The following is a 24,917-nucleotide window of genomic DNA, read 5'->3' on the forward strand; positions in this document are numbered from 1 at the left end:
TCAAGGATCCCTACCATCCAGGCCCTGTCCTCTTTTTGCAGTTGCCGTAAGGAAGGAAGTACAGGAGCCTCAAGTCCCACACCACCAGGTTCAGGTGCAGTTATTACCCCTCAACCATCAGGCTCTTGGACTGGAGAGGTAACTTCACTCATCCCAACAATGAATTTATTCCACACATGTGGACTTACTTTCAAGGATTTTACAACTCAAGTTCTCAATATCTATCACTTACTAATTTATTCTTATCTTTTTTCCTTTTCTTTTAAAATATGCCCACTGGTTGTTTGTTCATCTTTGTTGTGTGCAGTTTTTCATTTATTCTATCCTGGTTCTTTGCATTTACTGTGACTTCCCGCAAGAAAATGAATCTCAGGTTAATATATGGTGGCATATGCACTTTGATAATAAATATACTTTGGACATTGCCTGTTGAAGATGGCAGCTGATTACTGTTAAAATAGAAGCAGGGCAGTCTTTGAATTGAATAAGGTCAGAAAACATTGTAAACGCTCCATTAGCATGTGTGAAACTGAGTTCTTCTCTCTGGACTGTCGTCCTTGTTTTAAAGGAAGATTGCTGCGGAAGAGCATTGAATTCATGGGGTTTTAGTTAGAGCCAAAAAATATTACTTTTATGAGTCACAAGGTTCCTATGAATGAGCAGCCCAATGACTCCATACAAGGCAAGCGCTTCACTGTGTTGCCAAGTTCACTGCATGCCCCTTTAGAAATAGAATGCCATTTACATCCAAAGTCCATAAAGCATACCACAATGATGGTGTAACAACTTTTTAGAAGTATTATAAAAACATCTGTCATACAAAACCTACTTAAGCAGTAAAATAGCTTCTTTTGTTAATGTTTAATGGGAGATTAAATGCAGTGCACAAGAAGCTTCTTCATCGCCTTCATTTGTTTTGCTCTGTGGATCTAAGAGGAACAAAACAGTAAACTCTCCAAATATATTCCAGGAAAGCTCTGGTTTTCCATCTCAATTCAAAGCAGGTGCAGAGAGAAAAAGAAACAAAAACAAACTCAAGTTATATCAAGTCCTTTTCAGTCACGATGGAATCAATAATAGTTCTCTTTAAATCAGTCACATCAGACTGCATTTCCATTTTCCTTATCATTTTTACATGTAAATTACACATCTCAAAGCAGAAGATATTCGAACGTTCTAAACCAAAGACAAAAGCAGCCATTTTGCCATCTAGACCCTATCAACAGATGAGTCAATTGTTCAATTTGAATCTCAGCCTTTGAGAAGTTTAAATAACATCTATGTATAAATAGAACAATTTACAGTCTCCAACATATTTTACATTTAAATTACACTGTATAGTTTAAATTGTTTGTCAGATAATCACAGCACAGAGTTTAGAGATCAGGCAAATACATAATTGAATTCTTGTCTGCTTTGAGTTCTTCAATACTGGTTGGGGCACTGGCAAAGGACATTTTAAATTTTACATCTTGTGTCAGCAAGGGAAGCAAAAAGTGAACCAAGCTGTTTAATGCTGATTGTCTTCCAGTGTCCCCTGCTGGAAGGATACAAATGTGAGTGTCAAGAGTAGAGTCAACTAATAAGACCCTGGCCTTGCTCATACATGAAGGATTAAAAGAGGTGTTGACTGCTGCCAATGGTACAACAATTTAGCATAAACAGTTGACCTTTACCAACAGAAAGGAATAGGTCAGCACATGTTGAAAAGATAGAGAAAATTGAAGAAGAAATTATAGAGGAGCGCAACAGAGTTTAATTACGAATATGCACCCCAATTGAACATGATTTTTAAAAAGGCAAATATAAGACTACATTTCAATAACAATGCATGATATACCTCCTTAATCAAGTTTTGGTGTTCTTCTGATTGGCTGAAGTTCATGCCGATGTCAAAAATATTGATGATGCCTTGATTGCAAGCGTCTATCCAAGATTGATGTTCATGTCGCTCAGGTAACCTGTCCCAGAAGGTTTTGAATGCTTCCCATATTGCTTCTTGACACACTAAAAAAAATAGTCACATTGAGAGAGTGACTTACACCAACTCTTCCATAAAACTGCTTTAATTCATCTGTGTATCTCAGGTAACCATCTGAAGGATAAGTTCATTTTCAATAGTAAAGCACATTTGCGATTGCAATAGTTATCTTTAATAATTAGCTAGGCAGACATTTGCAAACTACTCTTATTGTGCTAAGGAATTTGAAAATTAAATAATGGCAAAACCAGCTATATTTACTCATTACAATGTTATATTAACACAGAATACAGAACAGTCAGGCAACAACAAAACCTGTAGTGTGCACCAACTAAATCTGCATAGCCAACCAGCATATCCATACCCCAGAGCTCACATCACCCCATATACAACTTTTTACAAATTGTGGCTTCTGCCATAATGGTTACTTCTTTCAAAATCATCCATTTACACCTGTGTGACCATGAGGTCAGCATGATCAAAAGAAATCCTGCCAGTTTTCAAGATGTACAGTGGACTCTCAAATGGAAGTCTGAATCATGAGTAGATAGGTCTCCTTTACATGTGATATGCTACAAAAATCAGTGAGCTACCACCGTCCTCCTGGCCATAGGTTGGACATGCATGTTTAATTCAGGAATGGTGTAGAGTTTTAAGAGAAGGTGCTTGGCTTCTGGAAATTCACATGTTGGCACTGTGCTAAATGAGTCTTGAACTTGGCATCATACAACACCCTCCACAGCTAGGCCTCTATTTCCCAAACGACAACATGATCAGCATCTCAGCACTGTACAGGACAATTTGAGGATGCCAATCAATCTGATGTAGTAAACTGATGGGCCATTTTTTTTTCATGTCACTGATTAATCTTCATCTCAGGATCTTTAGCAATGAGGTGGGTGCATTTTAAAGCTAACAACCTCTTTAACAGTTAACACTTCGGGCCGAGACCCTTCAGCAGGACCTTTGGTTGACCCTGTATAAGCTGCTACGTCCAAGCGCGTCACCATCTTACCAGAAGCTATTTCTTCCTCTGTGACATTTACTTGGCTCTGCACTGAACCGACGCTGTGGCCTGTTTCGATTGCTCCGGACTCACATTCTGAATGCGATTTGCTGACTCTTATCATTTGCATGATTTGCTTTTTCCCCTCTCTGCACCTTGGGTGTTTGATGGTCTCTTTTTTTATGGGCTCCTTTGGGTTTCTCTGTTTAGTGGCTGCCTGTAAGGAGATGAGCCTCAAGATTGTATAATGTATACACACTTCGATAATAAATGTACTTTGAACTTTGAGATGACAAGTGAAGAGCAGTGAGCTCTGGTGTTGAACGTGATTGCACTAGAGAATTTGGAGAAGAGTTTCACCAGAATATAGCCTCAAGCTTGGATAGTCTGTGCCTGTTTTTCTTGAAGTGGAGGCGACTAAAGTGGGATATGTTTGGGGCAGAGATATGATAGATATTAGGACACTTTTAAGAGTAGACAACATAGATTTAAATAAATGGCAAAGGACTTAAAACGGTATCATTTTTTCACAATGAGAGTGGATGGAATCTGAAACACACGCACTGAAGCACGTACTGTCACAATATATAAGAAGCATCAACATGCAAAGGTATGGAAGGCTGTGGACAAAATATTGTAACGAGATTATAGACAGGTACTCAGTTGTGAGCATGGATATGGTGGGTTGAATATTCTCCCTATCTTATCTCTGCCCCAAACAGACTATCCGAGCTTGAGGCTGCATTCTGGTGAACCTCTTCTGCATAGTCTCTAGTACAGTCACATCCTTTCACAATGCGTGTTGACTAGAACTGCACGTTGTACTTCAGATGTGGCCTAACATTTTATAAAGTTGTATCATGAACTCCCTGCTCTTACATTTTACGCCCGAGTTAATGAAGACAATATTCTTGTATTCCTTATTAAACAATTTATCTGCCTGTGCTGTTACCTTTAGGGATATTTGGAATGATACACCGAGATGCTTCTGTTCCTCACAGCGCTAACAGCTTTCCCACAATGCACCACCTTGCACTTGCCTTGACCGAGATCTATTTGCCATTGCACTGCTCATTCAGTACAACAGTGTTTATATTTCAGTCTTTCACCACTCACAGTGCTTTCCGATGGTAATATTGATTAGCTTCTCATATCAATTACGCTTCTAGATCAGTCTTTTGTTTCTTTTAACTTAAACACTTTCATTCTTTCTGTCGTTGAATCTGTAATGTCATCATTACCCACAGGTTCAAGCATTAGGTTCTTGAACCAACAGACAAAATCTTTAAACTTAGTTTCACAATACTATGACCACTTTGATCTCTCTGCACTAAAATGGACTTTGCTTTTTTGTGTCCTAACTGTGCTTTCTCTTGTAAAAATTGTGTCTACTTCAAGTTTATGTATTTTTTGTGAATGTTGCTTATCTGCCTGTGATGATGCTGCAAGTAAGTTTTTTTTATAGCACACATGGACTTGTGTAGATGACAATGAACTCAGCTTCGACTTTGACACAGTATCACATATTTTCCCTTTCAGGATTTCCCCCCTCCCTTATTCATTTGCAACTTACAATCTGGTTACCTCGACTATTCATGGTTTAGTGAAATGGTTACCAGCTGGAAAAGTTAACTCATTCCCTCTCCGCTGATGCTGCCTGTCCTGCGCAGAGTATTCCTAGAACTTCCCATTTTTTATTGCAAATGTACTTTGGAAATTAAAAAAAAATGATCTTAGATCTTTGTAGCTCACAATTATATCCTACCAGTTATGCAAACAAAGTTCAAAGTAAAATTTATTCTCAGAGCACATACATGTCACCACTTCCTATCCTGAGATTCTTTATCCGTGGGCATACTTAGCAAATTGATAGAACAATAACTGTAAACAGGATCAATGGAGAACAAATTGTGCAAATGTAGATATAAATAACTAGCAATAAATGGTAAGTATGAAATAACAAGATAAAAGAGTCCTTAAATGAGTGTAGTTATCTCCTTTTCTTCAATAGCATGATAGTTGAAGGATAGCAACTGTTCTTGAGCAATGATTAAGGTAAGAATCCTACTGGCTGCAACAGGGCACAGTAAAACTCACAAGTGAATCAAGAAGAAAGGAATGAAAAATTATTGGGATGTTAAATGAATCCTTTATTGTTTGGATTATCATTGTTAGCATAAACTGTTTTCAAAAGGTAACCTAGCAAATAACTAATTAGCAAAGCGCACCAATAGTCATAAACAGGTTAAGCTTCAAGCTAAGCTCAGGGAGATTCAAGGTTTCCATTCAGAGGCAACTTGTTGAGGCTGCCTGGGCAGTTACATCAGCCTTCAATATGTTCTTTGGCAAATAGAGTGAGTGAATATTCTACAAGTAGCTGGACGGAAGACTGAAGGGGTTGTGAAATCCCACTGTTATTTTACAGGTATTGGCAGCAAACTGTCAGCATTGAATTAGCACTAATAACAGATGTCCAGTGGAGTGAAGATTACCAATCTGCTTACTCCATTCCCTGATCTGCAATGAAGCTGACTGCTGCTTAAAGCAAAAACAAAAGTGAACACATGAACTTCAAAGTATTTGAACGGTAGTTGCACAACCAACAGATGGGGATTTTAAAAGAAGTCTGTAATAAGAAATAATTAATATTTGGTAGGTTCTGACATAATCTATTTTAAAGAAAAAAATATCATTCAAGAATTATGGGTATTGCTGAGAGAGGCAGCATTTATTGTCCGTCCCTAACTGACCACCAGAGCGTGTGCGTTGTTGGGACATTCTGAAGGACAGTCAATGAAAGCCGATGTTGGAAGTCCAGAGCAACACACACAAAGTGCTGGAGGAACTCAGCAGGTCAGGCAGCATCTATAGAGAGGAATAAAGATTCAATGTTTCAGGCTGAGACCCTTCTTCAGGACTGGAAAAGAAGGGGGAAGAAGTCAGATTAAGGAGGTGGGGGGGAGGGGAAGGAATACAAGCTGGGAGGTGATAGGTGATGCCAGGTGGGATGATAGGTAGGTTGGGAGGGAGGGGGTATAAAATGAGAAGCTGGGAGGTGGTAGATGGAAAAGATAAAGGTCTGAAGAACAAAACTGATAGGAGAGGAGAGAGGGCCATGGGAGAAAGGGAAGGAGTAGGGGCACCAGAGAGGGGTGATAGGCAGGTGAGGAGAGAGATGAGGGTAAGAGGAGAGCTAAAAGGGGGAAATGGAAAAAGAGAAAAGGAGGATGGTGGAGGAGAGAAATTATGTGAAGTTAGAGAAATCAATGGTCATACCATCAGGTTGGAAGCAACCCAGACAGAATATGAAGTGTTGCTCCACCAATCTTCGGGTGGCCTCATCATGGCAGCAGAGATGGTCATGGATGAAATGTCAGAATGGGAATGGGGATTGGAATTAAAATGGAAATCCTGCTTGTTGATTGATGAAGCAGTCCCCCAATCTAAGTCGGGTCTCACCAATCTAGGAGAGGCTGCACCAGGAACACTGGATACAGTAAATGACCTCAACAGACTCGCAGGTGTAGTGTTGCCTCACCTGGAAGGACTGTCTGGTGGTGAGGGAGGAGGTGAGTGGGTAACTGGTCACTGCTTCATTTCTTAGGATACAGGGAGTGACAGAGGAAGAAGAAAAATTGGGAAAGCAGAGAAAAGTAATGTGAATGCTGAAAATCTTAAAGAAAATGCTGGATATATTCAGCAGATCAGGCAGCAACTGTGGAGAGAACTTCTGGAGACACAAGACACTTCAATTACAAGAACCTGAAGTAACAGTCCGCAGGAGGAACTCAGCAGGTTAAGCAGCATCTGCGGGAGGAAAGGAATCGTCAACGTTTCAGTCTAACCCCTGCATCAGGACAGATTCAGGAGAGAGTTTATGGCTTGTTTGTGGTTTCATCAGGTTGAAATGTTAATCCTGTTTCGTTCTCCAGGGATACTGTTTTACCTATTGGCTATTTCTAGCTTTTTCTGTTATTACCTAACCGAGCTGACCACTATTCTCTGGCATTTAGGAGAATGCAAAGTGATTTCAATGATCCCAATGAAATACATACGAGAAGGAGATTGAAAATCTGGCTGAATGGTGCCACAACAATGTCAGCAAAAATCAAGGTGCTACTTATTGACTACAGGAGAAAGAAACCAGAGATCTGTGAGCGAATACTCCTTATGGAATCAGAGGGTCAGTAACTTTAAATTCCTCAGCATTATCATGTCAGAGGATCTACCCTGAGCCCAGCACATGCCATCACAAAGAAGGCACAGCAGCGCCTCTACTTTCTTAGAAGCTTGTGAAGATTCAGCATGTTATCTAAAACTTTGACAAACTTCCGCAGATGCACAGTACAGAGTATCCTGACTAGTTGCATCGTGGCCTGGTATGGAAACAGCAAATGAAGTGCTTATGGAGGATAAGAAATTTGACAGAACACTTAAGAAAGAAATCAGGAAGGTTAAAAAAGGGCATGAGGCTGCCCTAGCAGACAAAGTGGAGGAGAATCTTAAGGGATTCTACAGATATATTAAGAGAAAAAGGATTGCAAAGGACAAAATTTGTCCTTTGGAAGATCAGAACGGTAATCTATGCATGTAGCCTAAAGAGGTGGAAGAGATCTTAAATGGATTTTTTGCATCTCTGTTTAGTCAGAAGATGGATTATAGAAGTGAGGCAAAGCAGAAACAAGATCATGGACCCTATACAGTTTACAAAGGAGGAGGTGTTTACTGTCTTGAGGCAAATTAGGGTGGATAAATCTCCAGGGCCTGACAAGGTGCTCCCTTGGACATTGTGGGAGGCAAGCATAGAAACTGCAGGAGTCCTAGTAGGTGAGGTACTGGAGGACTGGAGGATGGCCAATATTGTTCCATTGTTTAAGAAAGGCTTGAAAACTATACCAGGAAGTTATAGACTGGTGAGCCTGACATTGGTACTGGGAAAATTATTGAAAGGTGTTCTAAGGGAAAGGATATACGAGTATTTGGATAGACACGGGCTGATAAGGGATTGTCAGCATGGCCTTGTGTGTGGTGAGTCACGTCTAACCAATCTTATGGAGTTTTTTTGAAGTTACCAGAAAGGTAATTTCCTCAGTTGATGAACACAAGGCAGTGGATGTTGTCCACATGGACTCTAGCAAGGCGTTTGACAAGGCCCTGCATGGGAGTTTGGTCAAGAATCTTCAGTCACTTGGCATTCATAATGAGGTAGTAAATTGGATTGGACGTTGACTTCATGGGAGAAGTCAGACAGTGGTAGTAGAGGGTTGCCTCTCTGACTGGAGGCCTGTGACTAGTGGAGTGCTACAGGTTATCAGTGCTGCGTGCTTTGTTGTTTGTCATCTATATCAATGATCTGGATGATAATGTGGTTAACTGGATCAGCACATCTGCAGATGACACCAAGTTTGGGGATGTAGTGGGCAGCAAGGAAGACTATCAGAGCTTGCAGTGGGATCTGTATCAACTGAAAAAATGGGCTGAAAAGTGGCAAATGGAATTTAATGCAGACAAGTACTTGGGTGAGACTAACCAGGGTAGGTCTTACACAGTGAACAATAGGGCAATGAGGAGGGTGGTAGAACAAAAGGATCTGGGCATATAGGTTCATAATTCATTGAAAGTAGTGTAACAGGTAGATAGGGTCATAAAGAAAGCTTTTGGCACATTGGCCTTCATTAAATCAAAGTATTGAGTACAGGAGATGGGATGTTATCTTGAAATTGTATAAGATGTTGGTGAGGTCTAATTTGGAGTACTGTATGCAGTTTTAATCACTTACCTATAAGAAAAAAGTAAATATGGTTGAAAGAGTGCAGAGAAATTTTACAAGGATGTTGCCGGTTCTGGAGGACTTGAGTTACATGGAAAGATTGAGTAGGTTAGGACTTTATTCCTTGGAACATAGAAGATTAAAAGGAGATTTGACAGAGGTACGTATACAAAATTATGAGGGGTATAGGTAGGGTAAACGCAAGCAGGCTTTTTCCACTGAGGCTGGTGGGACTACAACCAGATGTCAGGAGTTAAGGGTGAAATGTGAAAAGTTTAAGGGGAACATGAGGGGAAACGTCTTCATTCAGAGGGTTGTGAGAGTGTGGAATGAGCTGCCAGTGCATGCGAGCTCGATTTCAAAGCTTGAGAAGTTTGGATAGTTACATGGATGGCAGGGGTGTGGAGGGCTATGGTCCAGGTGCAGGTCGATAGTTTAAATGGCTTGGCATGAACTAGATGGGCCAAAAGACCTGTTTCTGTGCTGTACTTTTCTATGGCTCTACAACTCTATTAGTGCCCAAGAACAGAAAAGCCTATAAAAAGTGATTGATACTGCCTGTCACAAGAAAACAGCATCCATCGTCAAGGATCCCCACCGTCCAGGCCATGCTCCCTTTTGGCCATTGCCAATGGAAAGGAAGTACAGGAGCCTCAGGTGCTACATCACAAGATTCAGAAACAGTTAGGACTTTCTTCCTTGGAGTAATATCCCTTCGAACATCAGGCTCCGGGACTAGTGTGAATAACCTCAGTCACCTCAACACTGAACTAGTTCCAGAACCCATAGATCTTAGAACATGTGTTCCATGTTTATCTACTTACGTATTTATTATTGTATTTCCACACTTTGCCTTCTTTTGTACATTGGTTGTTTTGTCAGTCTTTATGTCTAGTTTTTCATTGGTTCTGTTGTATTTCTCTGTTCTACTGTCAACGCCCACAAGAAAATTAATCTCAGGGTTGTATATGGTGACATACATGTGCTTGGAAAATAAACTTTGATAAGAGTAAATCCAAAAGATTGCTTTTGCTGGTTGAAGCATCTAAAACTTAGGAATCAGTTTCCAAATAAGTATTTGCATTTAAATAAACGAGTTGTACACTATTAGCAGGCTTAAAGGTGAATAAATCTCCAAAGCCTGGCGATAGCTATTCAAGGATGCTTTCTCAGGCAGGCAAACATATTTCTGGGACTCCGATAGAGATATATGAATCTTTATTGACCACAGGTGAGGTGATACATGACCAGAAGATAACAAACAAGATATCTTTATTCAGGAGGAGCTGTAAGGGATAAGCCAGGCAGCTACAGGTTTGTGAGTCTAACATAAATGGGACGGAAGTTGTTGGAAAAAAGCCTGAAGAACAAAATTAATATATACTTGGACAGATAGGGATTAATCAAAGAATGCATACCATTGTTAGATCCCTGTATGACCAATTTGATTCAATTATTTTGCAGAGGTATCTAAGGGCCATTGAATAGTCTAGATAGATTTCAATAAACCCTTGACAAGGTCCCAAATTGAGGTCTGCTTCAATATTACCCTTCAAATATCAAGCTCCTGAACTAGTGTGGATAACTTCACTCACCCCCAACACTGAACTAATTCCACAACCCATGGACCCAACTTCAAGAACTCTACAACTCATGGTGTTCTGAGCCCATGGAGCCCTTGTGCGAGTGTATTAATGCAAGGAAGCTAAAGAGGGTGATGGTCGCATTGCTTTATGATTGACCGTCAATAGCCAGTGGGGAATCACAAGGAAAGGTACTGGAAACCGAACTATTTGTTGTATTCATTAACAACTTGGATGGACAGGTTCTGGGATGTACTGCCTGTGGTATGTGGGCTGACCGGTTATGTGGGCTCCTGAGGACATGAGTTGTAGGGTTCTTGAAATTGGCTGCATGGGTTGTGGAACTAGTTCAGTGTTAGGGGTGAGTGAGGTGTGTGTCAAATGGTTGTCGTGATGCGTCTAGTGTGGTGGTGTAGTGTGCAGTGCTTGTCGCTCTCGCTTTCAGCTTCCACTGCCAGCTAGCAGTCACGTGAAAAGGGAGCTGAATGTGTCAGTCTCTCCCTGCCAGTACATGGCCTTTCCAACAGCAAGACTCAGGTAGAGCCTCCTTGCTGGCAACATACAAAAACTGAACACCCTGCGGACTGGGGCTGAACTACAGAGAACGGGGAGGAGGTCTGGCCCCTGCACACACAGCAGGCAGGCCCACCAGCACGTGGACATGCCCTGGTACTCATGAACCATATCCCCAGCTATGGGTAAATAGCCCCACTGCCTTGTGGGCAACCTCGGGAGAGATGAAGGCTACAGGAGTAAACCCAGACAGAAAATCTGGAGTGGAGTTCCTAAGGCAGTTGAACGTCATTGAACATCCTTCCGGCAGCTCCTGCAGCCAAGCCGGTGCCAAACATATTGGTTCACTTTCCTTTGGACTACACTGGTGAGGCCGACAGGGGGGATCTTGACGAATGGATATCCCAAGATCTCTATGCCTTCCACCCAATCTTGTGCCTTGGAGAGGTCACTCCAGTGACATAATTTCCACTGTCTTTTGAGACAGAACAATGCGATCATCATTACCCAGACCAAGTCTTGATCCACCAAGGCATAGAAGTCAAAGGAAGGGACCACATACCAAAACTTTGTACTGGTATAGAGGGGTACTTGATGGTTGGCATGGTGGACCAAAAGGCGTTTTTATATACTGTGTGATCAGTTACTCCATAACAAGATGAGCTGAAATTCCTTCACTCAGAATATTGGAATCATTTTCCCTTGAGCCTGCAGATGCTTACAGTCAGACTGAGATTGGAGATTTTTGGGCATAAAAGAAATTAAAGATTATAGGAAGAGGACGAGAAAGCAGAGTTGATGTGGAAGATCAGCCTGTAAAAAAGAATATGGAATCCTTGCCTTCATTGTCCAGGTTATAGAATATATAAGAGTAGGGAGGTCATAAAACATTGGCTTAGTCACAACTGGAGTATTGCCTAGTCCTGCTCCTATTCTTTGTGTTCTTAAAACATCTTTAGTTATTATCAGGAATAAGTGATATCCCAGCTTCGTGGATCTGAGATGACTTTTGGCCTTAATTGAATCCATCTGAAATAGTCTGGGAGCTGCAACATTGGCTCATCTGTGTTTAATATCATCATCAGAAGCTGCAGATATTTTTAAAAACCCTCGCAGATTTATTTTGTTTTAAAATACAAGATCTCATAATAAATCATTCTTAATTCCTTTTTCTGAAGTATATATTTCTAAAATTTTGGATGCAAAGGATACACAGAAGAAATGTATAGTTGTTCCAGAAAAAACAACGTCTTCAGAAGTTTCACTGGAGAGCATAGAAAAAGTTAAAGGCTGCTAAATAGTAAAAGGACTTGTCTTACCTCTCAACTTGTAATACTTGAAGTAGCTGCCAATGGCCTGTGACACAGTTTCCTCTGGGCACAGTTTAATATCACTTGGAAATGAAAAGGATCGTTTATGTCTGGTACTCCGATCAGTTATCTGCACAGCGCTTCCAGTTTCAAGCGATTTAGTGCTGCCATGAGGCAGACTTCCAGGATCTTGATGCTGTCTTCTCTCACCTGAAGTCCCCTTCAATACATCTGAAACAGATAAATCCATATGTGCACTACCGATAACCTGACATTGTCAGCATTTTACTTTCACCTACATATCTTGTAACATGTCACCACAGTAAACTGAGACTGTTGTTCTAAGTGATAAAAATAGATCTAAAATAGTTAAAGTAACAGAATGAGACCTAAAAAATGATTTCTAAATTCATAACTGAATAAAATAAAACTAGCTTTTGCCTTTTATTCAGAATAAACTAATGATCTTAATTATAAAATCAAAACATATGAGCATTAAAATATCTGGAAAAACCTGGGCTAAAACATGTCTCACAGTAGATAATATGTCTGAAGAATTGAGGCTTTTTATCACATCTGCCTCCAGTGATCAGAAATTACCTCATTTTCATGCGAAAGCTCCAACTAATGTTATCATGATGCTGTTGTCTACAACAAAATATCGATTGTAGATGTAATGTTTTATTTAATGTTGAAAATCAATGCACAGTGTAGTTAAAATTTAGAATATTCGCATCCTCAGAGAAAAACATTGTAATGGGGGCTATTGATTTGTTAATTTTACTCAAAAACCTAAGCACAGATTCAAGTGAAATGCATAATCTATTTCATACAGGTATATTAATTCTTACATTTATGATTTGCCTCAAGACAAATCCAGCAAAAATTTAGCATAGTTCCTGTATTTTTATTTTTAGGCTTGAATTTTCAACTATTTTTTTCTTCATGAACTGCGGGAGGACTCAGCTGGTCAGGGAGTATCTGGAGAGGCAAAGGGATCGTCGATGTTTCAGGTCAAGACCCTGAATAAGTCCTGATGCCTGCACCTGAAGTCACTTGTGTTTCTACTTTGCTTTTCATGAAACAGATTAAGGGAAATAAATTATAAATACTGTATCACAAACCTCAAGGTATCTCATAAGCAATGCAGTCACTTCTTTATTATAGAAAATATGGTGGTAAGTCAGGACATTCCAAGGTTCCACAAAGAGCAGAGTGATATTGAGCATTTATTATCAAAGAATGTATGAATTATGCACCTTGAAATTTGTCTGCTTACAGGCAGCCACAAAACGAGAAACCCAGATAACCTAATTTGAAAAAAAAAGACCAAGACCACTGCGCAGAGAGAGGAAAAAAACACAAATCATGCAAACAGTAGAAGCAAACGAACAGCATTCCAAACCAGAGTGAGTCCGGGATGCACTTCCTGAGCAGCCAGAGTAAGCCAAAGTCTTGGGCCCAGTTCATCACACCAGCGAGGCAAAAACGCACAACAGCTTTGGTGCTGTGGAGTAAGGAATGCACATTCGTGGGAGAGCGAGCAAAAACAACCCGACCATCACCTTCATTCCCGACACTATCTGTGCCAGCATTTAAATTGTCCGGGTTAGGTGGAGGGTTATCGAAACTCTTCGGCATTGACTCCTCTCCAAATTGCTCACACGATCTCCGGCAGTGTTACCAACTCCATCTGCTACCCCAGCTCAAACACGCTGCTCCTCACAATACCCCAGCATGGCTCATCCCCTGAACCAGCTTCACCTTCACCTGCCTCCTCACTGCCTGTCAAAAATATTCTGCTATTTTTATAATGATACGGACTGAGAACAAAATAGTCGGCAGGTCACCATGGATATCTCCTTGGTTCTGCTTCAAAATAATCGATTGGATCTTTTACACTCTGGCTGAAATAGCAACTCAGTGTCACACTCAAAACGATGGCCTTCGACGGTGCAAAATCGTCTCAGTTCATACCCTGAGGCATCAAGATTCTAATGAAAGCACTTTGAACTGAAACTTTGCCTCTGCCTCACTCTCCATAAACGCAACCTTCCTTCCTGGGTATTTCCAGCACTTTAATTTTTTTTTCAATTGGGATTAATTCTCACGTCTCCTGCGGGACTCAGACTCTGACTCGGAGGCAACAATCCTAACAAATATACCACAGCTGATATACATTAGTATCAGCACTGCAATTATTTGGTAAAGAACTAAGGCAAGTAGGCTTCATGAATTGTAATTGTAATACTGTGAAGCTGAGTTATTCTAAACCTTGTAGCATTCATAACTCCAGACAGCAACTGGCTACGTAAATAGCAAACAATCTCTTTTACTTCAATTACTTCTCAAAATGTCTCCCTAATGTAAAATTTTCTTTCATTTCTTGTTTTGTCTGATTGGCATTAAATTCTTCAGGATGTTTAAATACTTATTAGGAGGATACAGAAGTTCGAAGTGTATTAGTCCCTTGTTTGTACTGAGCTCCCTGGACTCAGACAGGATGGCAAAAATGATGCCACAGTTTGTCTCAATTTTATTCCAGTCTCGGAGGAAAAGAGTGGAGCCAGGATTTCCGCTCCTATTCACTGTCCAGAATGCCCTGCCAAACACCCAGGTATGTGGACAGCGGGTCGGGACAACGTCAGGCTTGGTTGTGATATTATCGTGGTGAATGGCCTGTTACCACTCACTGTCAATGCTCAGACATGAATCACAGCCATCCGTGCCAGATGCAAGAGAGCAAACGGAAGAGCCAGATACAGAAAAGCAAAAAGGAAAAGTTTAAACAAAAAGGCGTGCATTCATCTCAACACAATTTACATTCTGCATCACTTCTGTATGTGTATTTGAAAGAACAGTACAACGATTACAATTAATTACATTTGCAGTGCCGATTTCAAGTGCAAGACTTATTTTAATCATAGTGCATTGCATACTATTTGGAAACGCTAACTAATTTTTTAAAAAAGTACCTGAATTTGCCTCTAAAACGCAGTTGAGTAGAAAGACACATGGAAACACTGAAGAGGTTTTCCACCAATAACCTAACATTTTCTTTCCTTTATACAATCTACAAAATAAAGAGAGAATCAATAGAAACATGTCTATGGTTGGGGACAATCTGGGAGAAATGGGTTCTATAAATATAGGTACTTGATAAATACTAGACCTCAATAACTTGCAGTGAGGATTTTTGGCAATGGTGAGACAGCCTTTGTAAATATTTTAATTAAAACATGTAACTCACCTTTTCTAAGTGCGCTTATGAACTTAATGAACGTGTAATCAGGCGCCAAGGGGACGGTTCTAAGAGAAACCTGTCCCTACTGCCGCAGAAGACTTCAACGACACCCGTATCCCTCTAATCGGCTTTCCAATTATAGGGACCGCGTCATTTACCGTTGTTAACTGGATGTCGGAACACACGTCTAACTTGTTCTATTAAAAAAAACTAATTATCAAACTTTGAACACTGTCACATCAAAAGCAGCACGCTACTCTGCTGGAGGAACTCAGCAGGTCAGGCAGTATCTATGGAAATGAATAAACAGTCGGCATTTCTGGCCGAGGCCCTTCGTCAAGTCAATCCTACCCATCGTAACTCGATTCAATAAGCGTGTATGGAATCTGTTATCAATCTTATGCAGAGCTCAGTGAAGCTTCTCGCTCGTTATATTTGTGTTTATAGTTGATCAAACTAATCTTGGAAATTCGGCACAATATATTATATCTCTCAAAGTTTAAAAAAAATCGGATCATAAGCCCAGCCGCATCAAAAACACCGGGGTTATTTTATCCATTTCTTTATTCTTTTAAAATTTACTGTATGTGCTTTATTTACATGAACTGCAGTTCACGGGTAGCTGGCTGGAAAGTTACAATTTTTGACATTTTGTACACAAGAAGTTTGGTACTGATTTCAACCCCCTTTTCTTTTACTTAAAATTTTGATGCGGGCGGCCATTCGCAGTTATGCATTGTGTTGTTTTCCTTTTGAACCAGCGGCCCAAAACTTTCAGGTACTTGTGCGCTGGCTTGACTTTCAACACCGTTCTTGCAGGCAGAGGTTGGATTTCACTGAGCTGTGAGTTTACAACCACTCATTACCACGCTAATGCTAAGAAGCTTCTCGGGGCACGCAACCAGGTTCAAGACTTAGATTCTTCAGCCCACACGCAACGAGCATTTCTCCACGGGTGTGAATGCGAGGATTTCAGGCTCCGTGAATGTCTGCTCTAAATTCTCGGAAAGCAAGCGTGTAATTAACCTTTATGCCACGGGTCCCAGTTTTGCAACCTGGATGAATGAAACAGGAAGAGACGAATGGAGAATCGAACAAAAAAAAACCCGGCGATTGGGGCCCCCATAATGAAATAGTTAAATCGACATCTCAGAGATGAGAAAAAAACCGCAGATGCTTGAAATCCGGAATAAAATAATAAATGCTGGAAAAAAAAATCAGCAGGCCAGGCAGCATCTGGAAAGTCAATATTTCGGGTCTGCGAACCTTCATCAGAACCTGAAGATGTTTCGGTCTTTCATGTAAAGGTGGGATGAATGGTACCTTTGATGTCGAGGTGGAAACTCACCCATAGGATTTGAGGCCAATAGCATAAACAACAGCCTGTTAAGGATCAAAAGCTTCTTGCTCAAATAAAAACACTAGCGGTTGTTCAGGGGCCAAGCGGTCAGTTGCATGACTGCCAGAATTAAGGATTGTATTGAGGATATTAACAAACGAAAAGTGGCAGAGAGGTTAGTCAGAGAATGCATAACTAAATGCGACCACATCAAAATGGATGAAAAACACTTCCCCATTCCCACTCCCAAATGATTAACAATAGAAACATCTATTGTCAGAAAGGCTGGCTTTGAGGAAATAATGGAGGAGTTAAGAAAACTCAGGAAAACAGAATGGGAAAAAGTGGCTCTATTAAAGAAATACCAAATAGACTATTAGTGGCATTCTTGTTACTTCCATTACTATATCTTACAAATTACAGCGGTGTGCATTGTGTGACATACTTGTAATAACATCAATCTTTCAAAATAAAATGAACCAAAGTAAAAAGAGATACACTGAAGTGATTGCACAGGACTTAACGACAACACTTCATCTTTCAGGACCAGATTTCAGAAAACATTTGGTGCTATTGTATCAGAAAAATGTTTTCAAAAAGCTCCGACTCAGAAGATGTCATACCATACATAAAGTTCTAAAACCTCTGAAGATGATCTAATGTTTCCAGTGACAATAGTCTGTGGTGAATGCAAAAGCCGTAGTTTATGGAACAATTTGTCTGGTCTGAAAGAAAACTAAATAATGCACTGATATAAAATCACCACAGAGAAAGAATTTGCGATTCTCATCACCAAAGGAGAACCTCATTTCCCCGCCATAGCTTTTTATTATTACTTGGTATTTCAACTCCACTAACCACTGTCATGGTTTTAGCCCTTTGTTGGATAAGATGCTGCATTTCCTCTGTACATTTCTGAATATTCTCCCAGTTGATCACTGTGACATTTTCCTTTAGCAAATCAGAATAATTTTCTATTATTCTCTTGTCAAATTTCTGAATTAATATGTTCTAGTCTTGCCAATGTACTTTCCCCCACTCTATGCTGACCCAATGGATCTTGCCAGTGATTAAACCTCACATAGACCATTTTGATTCTGGCACCTCACTTCTGAAAGGATAGTGACTTTGTAGGGTAAACGTCTGATAATTCAGCACTTTCAGAACTTCAGTAGCGGTGGACTAACCAATTTTCGGGATTATTGGACATCATCCCTCTAAGATATCCAAGCAAGCTTTTACTTCACATGCTATCTAGCTGTATAGTAAATTGCCTTCTCCATGGATTGTCACCTTGTCGTGGTGGAGAAGCTTGTGTGGTCCTGTGATCCCAAGAGCAATGCCGTCTGGAGCTATGCTCCTGGTAGGGTCACCCATGGCGGTAAGGTCAAGAGTGAGGAACCTGACAAAGAACAATCCAACCAAGACCTCAACGGTGGAACAGGCGGACGAGGTTACTTCGAACTCAGAGGATGTGAAGGCAGGTGAAGGCTGCAACAAATCCATCAGTTCCAATTGTTGTGGTTTCCATGCCATTGGAATCAGTTGGTTGATTTGTGAAGCATCGTGTGCTTCTTGGAGTACAACATCAAGTACATGTTAAACAAATACACGCACAGGTGTCTTCACTCTCTGGGCCACTACTTCCGAACGAAGACCATCATCCTCGACCTCAAGGGATAGCCACGACAACAAGTAAATTGCCCAGTGAATTGGGTGGGTTAAAAGGGGTGGGAAATATACAAGCACTCTGGACCCAGGTCTGGCAGCATACCTGCCCATGTTCCTGACTCTTGGTGTTCCAGACCTCAGCCCTGGTTGCAATCACACATCCAGCCTATAGTCTTCACCCCAGCCTGCACTCATGACTTTTGGCTGTAGCACAAAGCCCCAGTTTACATCCTGAATTGGTGAGTGAATTAGATGCCTACCCAGAGGATTTCTGAATGATCAGATGTTGGATCTGGCACTTCTACCTGCTTAATAGTTCACAAAGATTTGGCAAGACATTGAAAACTTTGACAAACTTCTAAAGATGTGTGGTGGAGAGTATGTTGACAGTCTATATCACAGCTTGGTATGCTCCTGAACAGAAAATCCTACAAAAGTAGTGGATAGGGCCCAGTCCATCACATGTAAAGCCCTCCCCACCATTGGGCACATCAGCATGGAGCATTGTCGCAGGGAAGCAGCATCCATCATCATCACAGCGCCCCACTACCAAGGTGCTCTCTTCTTGTTTCTGCCATCAGGAACAAGGTACAGGAGTCTCAAGACTCACACCCTCAGGTTCAGGAATAGTTGTTACTCCTCAGCCACCAGGCTCTTGAATCAAAGGAGATAACTTCACTTGCCCCATCACAGAAATGTTCCCACAACCTATGGCCTCATTCTCAAGGACTCTTTATCTCATGTTATTGACATTTATTACTTATTTATTATTAGTTTTTTACAGTTTATTGCCTTTTGCACATTGGTTGAAAATCCATTTGGTGGGGTCTTTCATTACTTCTATTCTGGTTATTGTTTGATTATGATTTATTGAGTATGCCCACAAAAAAAATGAATCTCAGGTTTGAATATGGTGACATATATGTACTTTGTTAATAAATTAACTTTGAACTTTCTATTATTAGCAATTATATTTACTAGGATAGTTTGCATTGTCCATACAATTAAGGATTCTTTAAGTTGATAGTTAGTTTATAGGGCACGTGACCAAGTGGTTAAGGCATTCGTCTAGTTACCTCAAGGTCAGTAGTTCGAGCCTCAGCTGTGGCAGCGTGTTTGTGCCCTTGAGCAAGGCACTTAATCACACATTGCTCTAGTCTGTGCGAGGGGTGGCGCCCCACACAGACTTCCAATCTGCGCCTTGTGCCCGACGCAGGCCTCTCATGGTCTGAGTCAACGTTCCCCTCCCCCCCACCATAGGGTGGAGAAAAATAAAACCATAAAGGCTGGGTAACTTATTATGAGGAAATCACTTTCTGACTCCACCTATACCTTTCTTTTGGATATGGCAAGAGTTGTGGACTACTAGAACAAAATCCTCTTCTCCTTAATTTCCGGGTTAAGGATGCTTCCACTCTGATTTTGTGGGATTTGCGATTTCCATTGAGCGAACCATGAACTTTATTAAAGATAGGACAGGAGCTGGCTGATGGTGTAGACAAGAGGTTATTTATAATATGGTGCATTCCTTCTGCTGCTTACAGAGGGCCTCTGCGTGCTCCTGATGCATAGCCTTCCAGCTTTACAATATCATTCTGAATGTTCCTGTGAGCATTCGCATGGGCCACTAGAGGCTTCCAGGAGTCAGTGGGAATGTTGCACTTTGTGGAATAGGTTTTGAGCATATTCTTGAATGTTTTCCTTTGTCAGCCCTCCCACTGAGCTTGGTGAAGTACGTGTTTCAAGAGTCTAGTGTTGGGCAGGCAAGTGACATAGCCAGCTCAACATGGCCAACAACATCTCTGTGTTGAGGACATAGACCTAGGAAAGCATGCTGATGTTGGATCCTTACAATGAATCTGAAGATAGTTTTGAAGACAACTTTATAAGGTATTTTTCCAGAGCCTAGAGATTGACAGCTGTGGAAAGTCCTGCTCTTAGAAGCATGCAGGTGGGCAGGGTTCGCTGCTTCCTGGCAAACCGTGCATTTTGTGCCAAGTCTGAGGTCTTGATATTCAAATATCCTTTTTTCCTCAAGCAATAAAAACAGGTTTGATATAACATTATTTAATTCTGCTCTGGTTGGATCCAAAGTCCATTTGGGATGTGGAACATATTATGAAAAACAAGACAGGTTTCACATCTTCCGAGTGATACAAATGGAATGTTGCTCTGAAGAAAGCACATAAATTACGTGCAGAAACTCCTAAGTACTGTGCAAAAACCTCAATATTTTGGTTAAGAACTAGCAAGCTTCAAGATGAAGGTTAAAATTCCCCATACTGAAGCAACATAAAACCCAATTAGCCCCAAGGACAGCCAAATTTAGCAATTTTACACATTACCTAATAATTACAACACAGAAGCATATTGATCTACCTCAAACTTTTTTTATATAATCATAAAGACTGCTATCAAGTTACTATTTAGTTTTTTTCTAAGATTGTCAGACTTTTTAGTGTTCTCTGATTGGCATGATCTGAGCTTTGGAATAACTTGAGTAATGTTTCCATGGTCTTTCTGTAATGATGTAACAATTGTAGGCCGTATCTCGGGTAATGATGAGTTTAAGTACAGAGAGGAAATTAAGAAACTGGTGGCATGGTGCGAAGACAATAACCTATCCCTCAACGTCAGCAAGACGAAGGAATTGGTTGTTGACTTCAGAAGGAGTAGCGGACCACACGACCAAATTTACATCGGTGGTGCGCAAGTGGAACAGGTCAAAAGCTTTAAGTTCCTCGGGGTCAATATCACAAATGACCTGACTTGGTCCAACCAAGCAGAGTTCACTGAAAAGAAGGCCCACCAGCACCTTTACTTCCTGAGAAAACTAAAGAAATTTGGCCTGTCCCCTAAAACCCTCACTAATTTTTATAGATGCACCATAGAAAGCATTCTTCTAGGGTGCACCACAACCTGGTATGGAAGTTATCCTGTTCAAGACCGAAAGAAACTGCAGAAGATCGTGAACACAGCGCAGCACATCACACAAACCAATCTTCTGTCCGTGGACTGACTTTACACCGCACGCTGTTGGAGCAGTGCTGCCAGGACAAACAAGGACACGACCCACCCAGCCAACAGACTTTTCGTCCCTCTTCCCTCTGGGAGAAGGTTCAAGAGGTTGAATACTTGTATGGCCAGATTTGGGAACAGCTTCTTTCCAACTGTGATAAGACTGCTGAACGGATCCTGATCCCGATCTGGCCAGTACCCTCCAAATATCTGGACCTGCCTCTTGGTTTTTTTGTACTACCTTACTTCCCATTTTTCTATTTTCTATTTATGATTTATAATTTAAATTTTTAATATTTACTAATTTTAACTATTTTTAATATTTATAATAGTTAATATTTGCAATCCAGGGCATGTGAAGCGCAGAATCAAATATCGCTGTGATGATTGTACGTTCTAGTACCAATTGTTTGGCAACAATAAAGTATAAAGTATGATGGAATCAAAGATGATCCAATGCAGTGCAAAGAAGATTCAAAACAAGCTCAACATGATTCTCTCTTATTAAATTTCATTATGAATCCACGTGCTATGCGTTTGAAGATTTCTTTATAAAAATAACCTGCACTGTCACTTCTAATACTTCGCAAATTTATATCCCCACATTCTTTTCCACCTTTCACTTTCCAAGAAGTAAGCAACTTTTCATTGCTCCCAGAAACTACTGAAGATTCTTAGCAAGTCAGACAGCATCCGTGAAAAGAAGTCTCTGAATCAAAAGAACCATTCCATTTCCCTTTCCACATTTTGTTAATATTTCTTGCATTTGCTATTGTTTTAGATTTCCAACATTGATAGATTTTTATTTACAATTTCACTGAAATTCATTGTTTACTCGTTCTACAACTTTGTTAACAAGTTAATACTTGTAGAAGTCTTTATAAGGTGGATTTGCATTGATCTTGTTATTCTACTCCCATTAGCTGATCCTGTTTATATATAAAGTATGCATTACACAAGTAGTCTGCTTGTTCCCCATTATAGTTTTACAGGATTTATTTGTCTTGTCAGGATTTATTTATCGATAAAAGTATAAAGCATCACCCAGGACATGCCCTCTTCTCATTATTACCATCAGGAAGGAGGTGCAGAAGCCTGAAGGCACACACTCAGTGATGGGCATTGAACCCGTTATACACTACCTCACTTTATTATTTCTGTTTTTGCATTATTTTAACTATTAAATATACATACACACACTTACTGTAATTGATTTTCTTTTATTTCTGTATTATGTATTGCACTGTACTGTTGTTGCCAAGTTGATAAATTTCATGACATACACTGGTGATAATAAACCTGATTCTGATTCTTGTTACTATATTCACAGTATCTTACCCTGAAGTAGATTTAAACCCCAGGTTTAAATAGGCAAGTAGGATAATACACTCCAAGTTGAGTTAGCCGAATAAGATTGTGCATCATAATCTCAAAATACCTTATTTTCCCAATTATCTTCCACCATATATATTCACTCTAATCTTAGAGATTACAACCCTGTATTCAGATGTTTTGTTCAAAGTGGTGGATCTGCCATGGCATTTTTTCCACATGTAGCCTAAAGTCTAGAGTAGTCATGGTGCTATAAAGAGTAATTTTTAATTTTGGTGGGTCAGGCAGTTAAACAACTTATCTTTTGAGAGGAAAAGTGAAGCTATATAAAGCACTGAAACCAATTAAAGGTTAAATGAGGAATGCTGTCTCTGACTGGATGAGCCTGCGTGGCCCACACTCATACTCAAGAAAATACCTGGTTAACAGTTTAAGACGGAACAGCCAATTTTCCTTTTTACAGCACTCTCAAAATAAGGTTTAACATCACTTTGCAGCAGCAGTACAATGCAAAACATGATAAATATAGAAAAAATTATAGTAAGTATGTATACTAAATAGCTAGTCAGTAGATTGTGCAAAAACAAGTTTTTAAAAGAGTAGTGAGGTAGTGTTCAATGCCCATTTAGAAATCAGATGGCAGAGGGGAAGGTGTTCCTGAATCGCTGAGTGTACAGATAAACATTAAGACCATGAGATATAGGAGCAGAAATAGGCCATTCGGCCCATCAAGTCTGCTCTGCCATTCAGTCATGGTTGATCCAATTCTTCCAGTCATCCCCACTCCCCTGCCTTCTCCCATACCCTTTGATGCCCTGGCTAATCAGTTTAAGAATAAGGGGTAGGCCATTTAGAACGGAGTTGAGGCAAAACTTTTTCACCCAGAGAGTGGTGGATGTATGGAATGCTCTGCCCCAGAAGGCTGTGGAGGCCAAGTCTCTGGATGCTTTCAAGAAAGAGATGGATAGAGCTCTTAAAGATAGCAGAATCAAAGGTTATGGGGATAAGGCATGAACTGGATACTGATTGTGGATGATCAGCCATGATCACAGTGAATGGCGGTGCTGGCTCAAAGGGCTGAATGGCCTACTCCTGCACCTGTTGTCTATTGTCTATAATCAAGAATCTATCTATCTCTGCCCTAAATGCACCCAATGGCTTGGCCTCCACAGCTGCTCGTGGCAACAAATTCCACAGCTTTACCACCCTCTGATTAAAGTAATTTCTCCACATCTCTGAGTTATAAGATTTTTAATATTTTGAAGTGTTTATTACTGAAGCTAGCTCATTACTAACTAGCTTTGACTTGGAATCTACCCTTCATAACAACATTGATAGACTTTTATATCTGCTACTTTAATAGTCAACCTGCTTTTTCCCTCCACCTGGCTCATTAAATGTGACTGAATGAAATAACAACCTTCCCTTACGTATTATCATCTCACAGAGAATTTTAGCATTCTCATTGCCTGGTTTTAATGGAAGGTTGAATGTCTAACAGTGTACGTAAAAGATTAATCTTTGTGCACGTTGAATGTCTTCACCACCATGGTCTTGGGCTACGTGCCTAGCAGCAACAGAATGACAACTATGGGAATGCAAAACAACTGTGGGAATACAATACAACCATGAGAACACAGGGGCTGGGACTTGTGAGAGTGGTGACAAGTGATGATTGGTTTGGTGGTTTGAGCCGGCGCTGATGTACTGGTCTACTTACTGCAGAATTTTATATCAGTAGAGCAACTGGGGGCTCGGGAGTCTACCGGGGCCTCACCGCCAGGGTGGATTATGAACCGTGTCGCAGATCGAGCAGAGCAGGTGTGCTGCAGTGAGCGGGCCTGCACACACTGAGATAGGTATTTTAATGCTTGCCCTGTTCTGTCCTTATAAATGAAGCTCTGAAACAGATAAAGAGAATTAGTGTCTTTCTGCCTTACCGGCTGGTTCCACAAATCTTTAGGCATAACAAACAGTATTTCTTAAATTTTACTTGCAGCAATTTGTGATCTACTCTCATTAAAAATGCCACAGAATATACACTAACCTTAAAAATGCCATGATTAATTTGAATAATTTTACAGCCGCATATACAAAACAATGCGCAAACAGAAGCGCAAAGACCCTGGAGCAAGTAGAAGGCAGCAACA

At 40.5% G+C, this 24,917-nt stretch overlaps 1 protein-coding gene across 4 annotated transcripts in view; it reads right to left on the reverse strand.

Moving 5' to 3' along the window:
• Positions 1–24,658, reverse strand: part of impg2a (interphotoreceptor matrix proteoglycan 2a) — a 96,353-nt gene extending 71,695 nt beyond the window's left edge. For 3 of the 4 annotated variants that reach the window (XR_011886294.1, XM_072260181.1, XM_072260179.1), the window contains exons 1-4: positions 15,414–15,494; positions 15,139–15,236; positions 12,173–12,394; positions 1,841–2,007 (exon numbers count right to left, since the gene is read on the reverse strand). Coding sequence is in view for 3 of the 4 variants with exons in the window: in XM_072260181.1 (XP_072116282.1) it covers positions 1,841–2,007; positions 12,173–12,394; positions 15,139–15,217 (468 nt within the window). In the remaining variant the exon portion in view is untranslated. Of the gene's footprint in view, positions 1–1,840; positions 2,008–12,172; positions 12,395–15,138; positions 15,237–15,413; positions 15,495–24,487 lie in introns of those variants that run through there. The other variant, XM_072260180.1, reaches the window with a different exon arrangement.
• Between the last annotated feature and the right edge of the window lie 259 nt (positions 24,659–24,917).

The sequence above is a fragment of the Mobula birostris genome, chromosome 6 (genome assembly GCF_030028105.1).
Source record: "Mobula birostris isolate sMobBir1 chromosome 6, sMobBir1.hap1, whole genome shotgun sequence".
Lineage (NCBI taxonomy): Eukaryota > Metazoa > Chordata > Chondrichthyes > Myliobatiformes > Myliobatidae > Mobula > Mobula birostris.